The sequence below is a fragment of the Vombatus ursinus genome, unplaced genomic scaffold (genome assembly GCF_900497805.2).
Source record: "Vombatus ursinus unplaced genomic scaffold, bare-nosed wombat genome assembly UNPS02001419.1, whole genome shotgun sequence".
NCBI lineage: Eukaryota > Metazoa > Chordata > Mammalia > Diprotodontia > Vombatidae > Vombatus > Vombatus ursinus.
Genome location: NW_020941197.1, coordinates 17,616,442 through 17,627,703, shown reverse-complemented (window position 1 = coordinate 17,627,703; position 11,262 = coordinate 17,616,442). Strand labels below are relative to the sequence as shown.

The following is an 11,262-nucleotide window of genomic DNA, read 5'->3' as shown; positions in this document are numbered from 1 at the left end:
GGAGGAAAGGGACTAGCAATTATAATTTGCAAAGACTTCATGTAGTAAGTGGGATTTGAGCTGTATCTTGAAGGAAGAGAAGGATTTATGAAGCAAAGGTGAGGAAAGAGTACAACCTAGACATGGAGGATGAACCAGGGCAAAGGCACAGAGAATGAAATTGGAGAGCTATACGTGAGAAATAGAGAGAAGACCAGTTTGGCTGGAGCATAGTAAGAAGGGGGAATAATATATGATGGTTCTGAAAAGATTGGTTGGGAACAATTATGAGGGCTTTAAAAGCTTATCAGGAAAACTTACATTTGATCCTACAGGCAATAGGGAGCCCCTGGAGTTTATTGAGTAGAGGAGTGACATGGTCAGATCTGCCCTTAAGAAAAATCGCTTCGGAAGTTGCGCAGAGGATGAACAGGTATGGGGAGAGACTTGAGTCAGGGAGATCAATTAGGAAGTCATTGCAGTCATCTAAGTGAGAGGTGAAGTGGGTAGAGAAGAGGGGTCAGATGAGAGAGATGTAGAGACAGAAATGGGAAGGGACCATATTTGGTAACTGATAGGATGAGGACTATAAGGAAGAGTGAGAAGGTGAAGAGAATTCTGAATCAATGACGGGGGAGAGTGGAAGAATGGTAGTATCCTCAGCAAAAATAGAGAAATTTGGAATGGGGTGGATTTTAGAGGAAAGATAATGAGTTTGGTTTTGAACATGTTGAGTTTGAGGTGTTTTTATTCAATTTTGTGTGAGAATCACTATGGTGCCCAGCCCGGTCCCTTAGCCCCAGCCTCTGCTGTGTGTCCGCGCTCATGAATCCTCCCGATACTCCATCACCCGGGCTGTCTGTATACCACGGCGTCTTTACACTGTCTCCTCCCGTGCAGGCTGCGCCTTTCCGAAATAAAGCAGTTTCTTTTTCTCTACCGGCCACTTCATGGGAGAAACGGAATCCAGTGATTGTAATTGGTGAGCAATCAAAGTGGTCTAATGGGAAGAAGGTAAAAATGCATCATTGGTGACTCAGTCAGTGACTCTACCACTGAGTCACTGGGCAAACTTGGGCAAATCATTAACCATTCTAGATCTTCACTTCTTTATTCGTAATCATAGAATCACAGATGATTAGAGCCGGAAGGATCCTTAGAAAATTTCTAGTCTGAACTCCTCATTTTACAGATAAGGAAATGAAAGCTCAGAAAGGTCAAGGCCATGTATGAGATTAGAATTATTGATTTTTCAGGTTGTAAAGAGCCTAAATAGTCAACTTGAAAGTGGAACTTCCTGGGAGAGGGAGGTTGTGGAATGAGGCCTAGGTGGCTGTGGTTTCACCCTGAAGTGTGTATGATTAACTAGGGAGAGATAGGAAAATGGGTCACATCCCACACTCCTCCACTCCTCCTACCACTGGTCTCCCATGTGGCTACCCCAGGCAGGGGACCCAGAAGCCTCAGCACCGATGCAGACAACACTCGGTGCCCTCTCCCTTTACCCCAAGCATCGTCACACCTTAACCCTTGTGGCTGCTGCCGGTCTTCTGCTCAGTAGTGAGCTGACTCTGCACTCTGGGACAGCTACTGGGGTGAGATTTGTCTTCTTCTTTTGCCATCCTTCACCTCAAAACACAAGACAAAAAAATTGGTGAAGGAAGAGCAAGAGTGGTTGGGTTGTGCTTACATTACATTTTCCCCTCAAACCCATCATTTTTCTGCACTTTCCTATTCCTGTTGAGGGCATCACCATCCTTCAAACATCCAAGTTTACAATGTGGTTCCAATCCATCTCCTGAAGAGCTGCCAACGATATTTTCCTAAGGCACAGATGTGACTATGCTCCTCCCACATTCAATAAACTCCAGTGGTTCTCTATTGACCCTAGGATCTAGCATTATTTCATTTTTCATTCATCTTTTTATAATTTTGGTGTGTCATAATATACATAATTATTGGTATAAAAATGTATATAATTTATAAACAAGTAAACATACACATATTGGTGGTACATGCTTGAAATGACTTTTCTTACTGATACAGGTGCATGATCAAAAAAGTTTGGAGGTTTCTGTCCTCCCAGGGTGCAGAAGTCCTCTCTATGACCTATATTAACTCAAATAATGGAAAGAACATTAATCTTGGAACCAGTTGTTCCAACTTTGTGTTGTGAGCATGGGGAACTCAAGTAACTGCTTTGGTCCTCAGTGTCTTTATATGTAAAATGGAGATAATAATATTCGTCCTACCTTCCTCATAGAGTTGTTAGGACGAAAGTGCCTAATAAACTAAAGTATTGCCTAAGTGTGAGCTGTTACTGTTATCCAATTTCTTTTTGAATGTGTCATTCATTTTGAATGTATCATCATTTTGAATGATGGGGAACTTGCTACTCCAGAGGGCAGGCCATAATACTGTCAAACAATTCAAATTGGTAGAAATTCTTCCCCAAGTTGAGCTGAAAGTTATTTTCTATAACATCCACCCCTTGGTTCTCATGTGCCATAATAACTTCTTGAAGATTGTTGTGAGGATGAGAAGATAAAAATAAGATAACAAACATGAAAGTACTTTTAAAAGTAAGAAAATGCTGTCTTTCGGGGCCATTGGAAAGTGAATTATCTATGATATTTATTTACAGATGTAGCCTTTGTACCTATTAATTCACCCCACGTTTACCAGATTACCAAGAATTCAGCAGCAAACCTCCACTTAATAATACTATGGCATCGATGCACATTGTCACTCAGAGGAAAAATGCCCCAATATGGTGGTTCATAGCTAGGCATGGAATCATGGGATGTTAGAGATGGAAGGGATCCTAGGGACCTTTTAATCCAACCCATGCATGAGGTAATTGAGACCCACAGATATTAAATGGCTTGCGTAGAGCTCCATAACTAGATTACGACTAAAGCCATAGACTCTTAGAGCTAGAAGGCACCTTAAAGGTTATCTAGTACAACCTTTTACCAAATGAAGGAATCTTTCCCCTGATGTCTTTATCAGAATTGGTACTTTGTTGTTGTTTAGTCATTTTTCATTTGTATCCAACACTTTGTGACCCAATTTGGGGTTTTCTTGGCAAAGTTCCTAGAGCGGTTTACCATTTCCTTCTCCAGCTCATTTGACAGATGAGGAAACTGAGGCAAACAGGTTAGGATCACACAGTTAATAGGTGTCTGAGGCCAGATTTGAACTCAGATCCTCCTGACTCCAGGCCAGCACTCTATCCACTCTGCCACCTACCTGGCCAAAATTGGTACTTATCTTGCTTGATTTATCTTAGGGTTAATTTGATTTCTTTCTGTCTCTGGGAGTATGGGTCAAAACTAATGTGCCTGGGTTTGTGCTTCAGATTTACAATAAAAAAAATTCCACATAGCACGGTGAAAAGATCACTGATTCTTGAGTCAGAGGACCTGGGTTCAAATCTTGCCACTACTGCTATTACTTGTATGACCTTGGGTAAATCCTTTAACTTCCCTGGGCTTGTTTCTGCATCTGTAAAACAAAGGCATTGGACCGCACAGAATCTGAAATACCTTGCAGCTTTTGCACTACAATCCTACGAAAGAAATTGACCTAATTAAAAGTAAGTTTTAGATAGTAAGAGGTTAACTCCCTGTGCCCAGGGCCTTCGAGTTGACGATGGGTTGCTGACAGGCAGCCTTGGCTACAGCCTTCATTATGTTTCCTGCCTAAGTGAATCATGTCAGAAGTAGCAGACATATCAACAGCACCAGTGCCAAGCATAGCGGCAGATTTATGGATTCTGTGATAGAAGGATTTGGTCTCCTAATAGTGAGCATGGTATGGGATGTGACAGAATCACATCATTTCCTTGTTGACCTCGGGCATTCCTGCCTCCTGGTGTTTGAGGCCTGGCTTCTTTGGCTTGTTTCTACAGAATAGCTTCGCCCTAGAATCCTCATCTTTGACTAGACCCAAATTGGTGCCTTAAAACACATGCACGCGCACACACACACACACACACACACACACACACGTACTGTTTTCTTGTGCCAGTTTAAGTTATTCATTGGACCTGGAAATCCTTGTCTTTTTTTTCAAACACTCTCTGCTTTCTTTTGAAAAGTATTAGCCAATGACTGACAAGTTAATAGAGGGCAGAAAAAAATGAGGCCATAGGGTTGGAACTAAAATACAGAGTTTTCTGAGCTTGTGTGTGAGACCTCTATGTCATGTAAAAATAAACTGTGCATGTTGGACAATTATTTGTAAAGCTTCCTGGATTTCTTAAAGCTATTTAATGGATGGTTGTCCTTTTAACAGCTATGATGCTGGTGTCTATCAATTCCTATGGCTTTCACTTTTGTTCCCAAGGGGCAGTGACTGGATTGCCTGGACAATGCTGAAGAACTGTTGGCGGCTGATGCAAGACTCCATGAGCAAAGGCTAGGTAAATGATGTGAGAAAGGACAGGAGTAACCCAGGCCTCAGGAGCTTTTGATAGGACCTCCAGAAGCTGTTTTCTTTCCACTTGGGATGGATTTGGTACATAAGAGGCATTCTTGTGGGGTGACCTCTTCTTGCCCCTCCCCCTTCTTTTGTTCATCTTCTCCCTTTCAAAACGCTTCCTCTTCAGATGCCCCAGAAACTTGCCTACTTGGGAGAAGTTAAAAAATGAGAACATGTGGGTTCATATAAATAACCAGTCTTTCTAATGTAGTAGCTTGCCTTCTGAGGTAACTAAGGGAGACCACATAATTTATCACATATATCCAGATAATTAATTATCCATTACTTGGAGGGAGGGAGAAAAGGAGCAGGGCATTGTTTAAAGAGTCCCATTGTCTTGGTCACAAAATGAGCCAAGGCTTGTCCTTTCCTTCAGTATTAAACCTCCAACAGGGAACATCTGAATAGAGGTTATTAAGAGGACAGAAAATCTACAATGTGGAATAGCATTCACCATGAAAGGAGCTGTCACACCACAAATCTATTGCAATCAGCCTTTTTCTAGAGCATAGCTCTTTAGCAAAGAAGCCACAGAAACCATGAGTCACAGAGAGATGTTCTGCACAGTGGGGGTAGAGGTGTTCACAGCCACCATTGGGCAAATGGAGAGATGGCCATCTGTTTTCTTTTTACAGCAAGCGTTGGACATTTTGGGCTTTGTTCCTGATGAAAAATATGGATCCTACAAACTCATGGTGGGGGGGGGGCAAGCAATCATGCACTTTGGAGACTTGAAATTTAAGCAGAGATCCAGAGAAGAGCAGGCAGAGGCAGTTGGCATTGAAAGTAAGAACTTTAGTGAAGCAGAAGTTTAAAAAATGTTTCACTTTCCTCAACCCCCAATCCTACTTTGTTCCCCTCACATTCTCTACTGAGGATAAGGTAGAACCATGGGGATAAAGTAATGTGAGTCAAGCTCCCTCAGCCCCCTCCCACCAAATAGTTCTCTGTCTTCACCAGTGGCATGCATTAAGCTTGGGCCAGCATACCTTGGAGTTAGCCTTACCATTGACCCTTCTCCTTCCTCTTCCCTAATTTATCTCCAGCTATTCTGTTCTGTTCTACTTCATTCATTCATTCATTTATTTGCCTATCCATTCACTTACTTATTTATATTGCTATACATTCATTCATTTATTTTTTAGATTTTATTTATTTTATTTTTAAATTATGGAATAAAACAAGCATTTCCATAACATAACAAAAAAGATGATTGCATATAACATTGCAAATCCATTATACACAACTTGCTATTCCTTTTCAATATGTAATAATATTATCATATACATTTCTTTTCTTTCTCCTCCCACCCTCATTATCTCATACAAATCTATCCAGACACACTGGACGATACCTAGGTTCTTTTCCTTCTCCTGTTCCCTTTGCCTAGGATGCCTCAACATCTTTCCTCCCTACATCACCCAGACCCTTGATCTATCAAAATCTTGCCTATCCTTCCAGGCACAGTGTTGAGCACCTCTTTCTCCAATGAAATGATCCTCCCAGTCAGAAATGATTTTCCTTTCTGTAAATTCTTTTAGTACTTGCTTTGTCTTGTAGTGCTTATCACAGATCACCTTGTACTATAATTATTTCTGAATGTGCCTCATCTCCCCTACTAGATTATAAATTCCTTGAGGGCAAGGATCATACCTTATTCATTTTTGTTTTTCTCATAGTGTCTAGCAAAATCTTATTTGAAAGCATGAATGCATGAATGAGTGAATGGCATTATGATACCCAACAAAGAAAATTCAAATGCAGCAACACTGGGCTCTTTTACTAGAAGGGTCCTTCAGCTCAGCTTACAGTACTGGAATTTGTTCCTTCATTCTGAATCACTTCATCTTACAGAAGTGACACAGTGGTTAGCTAAGACACTAACAGGAATTAGTTTATATGATTACTCATTACTATAAATACCTTGTCTGATTATGAACAGACGCTGCCAGGTCTTAGAAGAACAAAAATAACTTCTGGGGTCTCTCTCAGCCAGAGACCTCTTTGGGTGAATCTGCTCAATGTTCTTGAGCTGTCCTCAGCTGCCCTGGGTCTGCCACCTTCAAACTCTATTCTTCTCCAATAAAAACCTGTCTATCTTTTTGTGGTCCCTTCATCAGGTCCTTGCTCTCTGTTGAGGCTCACTGGGGAGTGTTAGTTAATTATAGAAACTAATCTTTGCTAATGCATTGGCTTACCAATATATCACTCTTCCCGTTTCAATTAATGCTTTTTAACTCAATGAGAAGCAAAGTCTCTTTGGAGACTTGTGAGAATTAATGTTAAATGTTGGAGATTTTTTTTTAATCTTTCATTTTATTTTATTTTTAATTAATGAGTATTTATTTTCTTTCTCTCCCACTCCTCCCTACCCAATTTAAGAGAAAAAAACCCAAAGTCCTTGGAATAAATTTCATAGCTAAGCCAAACAAATTTCCACCTTGTCCATGACCAAAAATACATGTCTCATTTCTCGTCTTGAATCACTTCTCTTTAGGGAAGTGCGTAGCATAACATCATCAATTTTTTGGAACCATGATTGCTTGTTGCATTGGTCATAGTTTTCAAATCTATCAAAGCTGTTTATCTTTAAAATGTTATTGTTATCATATGAATTTCTCTCCTGGTTCTTCTCATTTCATCCTGTATTTGTTCAGGGCATCAAATCATGCACATCTTCTCTGGTTTCTCTGAAACTATCTTTTTTTTCCATTTCTTAGGGCACCAGAATATTCCATTACATCCTCATACCATAATTTATCCAGCCATTCCCAAATTGATAGAATCTCCTCCCTCAGTTTCCAATTCTTTGTCACCACAAACAAAGCTTTTATAGATAGCCTTGTATATAAGGGTCCTTTTTCTCTTTCTTGGGGCGTAGGTTTAGTAAAAGGGTCAAGTAGTTTTTTGAGGAAGATATTTTGGTTATGGGTTGGGGAGTGGGTCTCCTTATCCTGGCCCTTAAACATATCACAGAGAGGTGGAGCCAAGATGGTGGAGTGCAAAAGCACTCAGCTGAGCTCTCCCAAATTCCCCTCCAAACAACTCTAAACTAATATTTCAAATTGAATTCTGGAAAGACAGAACCAACAAATGGTCAGGTAAAACAGTTTTCTACCCCAACACAAGTTAGGAGGTTGGCAGGAAAGGCCTGTCTCACCTGATGGTGCTGGGCTCTGGTAGCACAGACAATGTAGGCCAAGCCTTGGGGAGGAGGTGAGACCTGTATTGATGGTGGCAGCTTCAGGAGCTCTCAACTCACAGATGGTGGGGAAGTCGGACAGCTGGCAGAAAGGAGAGTGTAGGGCACCTTTTGCTAGCACTGGATTCAGGACCTTGTTGCATTTGTCCATTTGTACAGTCCCAGAGTCAAAAGGAGTGATGGCTCTTGTGGCCACAAAGAAATAGGGTACTAGGTAGAGGTTCCAGGGCAAGAAGGAGTACTTGTGGTTGCTCATAGTGCCAAGCCTTGGGGGTGACTGCATTGGTGGCAGCAGCTTTGGGAGCACTCAGGCCATGGAGTAACAATTTCAGCTACAGGAAAGTGGAGGTCCTGGTCATAGCTCTGGGGGCAGGAGGAGTGCTAGTGCTGGTTGCTACAGAAAAACAAGGTCTCTTCCTGGATAAAGAACAGAGTATAGGCCAGGAGAGCAGTGACCACATCTATCCTTAGAGTATACCACTTTGAAAGCACTGAAAACCTACAGATCCCCAGAGCTAGCTGTAAAAATAGCAGCAGGAAAGGGACAGTTATATGCAAAGCTTCAAAGAAAAATGTAAATTGGCCATAGGTCCAAAAATAATTCTTAGAAGAGCTCAAAAAGGATTTTAAATATAAAACACAAGATGTAATGGAAAAATTGAAAAAAGAAATGAGGGTGATGCAATAAAATAGTGAAAAAAAAAGTCAACAGCTTGGTAAAGGAAGCACAAAAAGAATACTGAAAAAAATGACATCTTAAAAAACAGAATAGGACAAATGGTACAAATGGGCCACAGATAGGTTCAATAGGCCAAGAGGCACAACAATCTACTGAAGAGAACTCCTTAGAAACAAAATTGTCCAAATTGTAAATGAGGCAAAAAATCCACTGACAAGAACTTTTTAAAAAGCAGAATTGGCCAAATGGAAAGAGATTCAAAAGCTCATTGAAGAAAAGAACTCCTTAAAATTAGAATTGGGCAAATGGAAGCTAATGATTTTATTAGGCACTAAGAAACAATAAAACAAAATCAAAACAAGAAAAAAAGTAAAATATCTTATTGGATAAACAACTGACTTGGAAAATAGATCCAGGAGAGAGGATTTAAGAATTTTTGGACTACCTGCAGGCCATGATTGAAAAAAGAGCCTAGACATCATCTTTCAAGAAATTTTCAAGGAAAGCTGTCCCAATATTTAGAATCAGAGAGTAAAACAGAAATTGAAAGGACCCACTGATCATCTCCTGAAAGAGATCCCAAAATGAAAACTCCCAAGAATATTATAGTCAAATTCCAGAGTTCATAAATCAAAAAGAAAATATTACAAGCAGCCAGAAAGAAACAATTCAAATATTGTAAAGCCACAGTCAGTATCACACAAGATTTAGTAGCTTCTCCATGAAAGGATCAGAAGGTTTGGAATATGATATTTCAAAAGGCAAAGGAGCTAGGATTGCAACTAAGAATAATATATCTAGCAAAACTTAGTATAATCCTTTGGGGGGGGGAAATGGATATTTAATGAAATAGAGAACTTTCAAACATTCTTGATGAAAAGACCAGAACTGAATAACAGAAAATTTGACTTTCAAATACAAGACTCAAGAGAACCACAAAAAGGTAAACATAAAAAAGAAATATTAAGCAAATCAATAAGGTTAAAAGGTTTATATTCCCATATAGGAAGATGATCATTGTTACTCCTAAGAACTTTCTCATTATTAGGGCAATTTGAAGTAGTATACATAGACAGAAGGCATAGGTGTGAGTTGACTACGATGGGATGATTTTTTTTAAAAAATTGAGGGCTGAGAAAGAGGATGCACTGGGAGAAGGGAGAAAGGAGAAGAAGAATGGGGGAAACTATTTCACATAAAAAAGGTGCTAAAGGAAGAGCTTTTACAATGGAGAGGAATATAAGCAGAGTGGAAAATGCTTGAACCTTACTCTCATCAGAACTGGTTCAAAGAGGGAATAACATACACACTCATTGGGTATAGAAATTTACCTTACCTTACTGGGAAGTAGGAGGAGAAAATGATAAGAGAAAGGGAGGGGACTTATAGAAGAGAGGGTGGGAGACAGTGGTCAGAAACAAAACAGAATTTGAGAAAAGACAGGGTAAAAAACAAAGGGAGAAGAAAGGATAAACAGGGAAAAAATAGCATGGAGGAAAATACACAATTAATAATCATAACTTGTGCCGGCCGCGCCGTGCACTCTCCTCCTATAAGGAGCAGGCTGCCAAGGTCATACTACTTACCAGTCTTCGGTGCCCACCCAGATAAACACACAGAGATGAGCCGATCAGGAGGTGCCAACACTAGAGCTTTATTCAGAGGCCATCACAGCAAGGCCAAGCAGGAAGGCCAGAGCAAGAGAGCAGGAGCAAAAGAGAGAGCGAGCTCCGATCTCTACTGTTCCTTAAGTACCTACTTAGCCCCTCCTCCTCAGCCCGCCTACTAGTCATTGATTGTAGGGGATGTCTGGGTTTAGCACACCAAAGGAGAGGAAGTGACACAGGAGGCTAGGACCGGATACAGGAAGGAGGCGTCTGGGGTTAGTGCATAGACAAAGGGAAAGTACGTGACCCAGGAAGTCAGGAAGGAGACGTCTGGGGTTAACGTTGCACCTAGGGAAGAGGACTAGACAAAGGAACTCGTTCTCTGCCATCCCACTCCCACGTGGCACAGCCCCCTGCCTCAGGAGCACGTGCTCCGGCTACTTCCTTGTATCCTGTTCCTTCCCTAGCTTATCATAGCTCCACATAGCACTGCCCACTGCCTCAGGAGCGTGAGCTCCGGTTACTTCCTAATACCCAGTTCCTGCCCCAAGTTGCCACAACTTCCACTTGGCAGTAGCCAACATTAGACAATCTCTCACAATAACTCTGAATGTGAATGGGATGAACTCACCCATAATATGGAAATGGATAACAGAATGAATTAAAAACCAGTATCCAACAATATGTTCTTTACAAGAAACACATTTGAAACAGAGAGACATAAGCAGAATAAAAAAAATAAGGCACTGGAGCAGACTGTATCATACTTTATTTGAAGTTTAAAAAAAAAAGCAGGGTTAGCAATCATGATCTGAGACAAAGCAAAAGCAAAAGTATGCCTAATTAAAAGAGATAAGCAGGGAAACTATATTTTGCTAAAAGGTATCATAGAGATTGAAATAATGTCAATACTAAACATATATGCTTCATGAAATGAGTGAAAAACCTCAAAAGACAGCTTCTAGGTAATTAATAATCAATTTATTAATTTACTAGCTGGCAATCAATAAATTGATGGTCAGTGACTTCTCTTGGTTATCAAAGACCCCCAGTGATGACCCTGAGAACCTTACATACTTTCTGAAAGGGAATATCCCTGACAAGTGAAAATCAACTTGAATTGGTGGACATTTAATGAGGAGGTGGGCTAAAAGTTTTCAGCCCCTCCTGCTAAGATTGTGACTTCATTATGAGACTCAGTAGCCTCCAACAATCTAGACAGGGGAATCTATCTCTATGCAGACCTATCTCGCTGATTTTCTCCTTCATGAGCTGGGTCACCCTAAACTCTAATGGAGGGGTACAAAGGC

The 11,262-nt window shown here is 40.6% G+C and overlaps 1 protein-coding gene across 1 annotated transcript in view; it reads left to right on the top strand.

Moving 5' to 3' along the window:
- Positions 1–804: 804 nt before the first annotated feature.
- MYH15 (myosin heavy chain 15) overlaps positions 805–11,262 on the top strand; it is a 157,808-nt gene continuing 147,350 nt past the window's right edge. Inside the window, 4 exon segments of the mRNA XM_027866702.1 lie at positions 805–961; positions 4,279–4,339; positions 4,341–4,380; positions 5,100–5,250. Of these exon segments, the coding sequence (XP_027722503.1) occupies positions 805–961; positions 4,279–4,339; positions 4,341–4,380; positions 5,100–5,250 (409 nt within the window).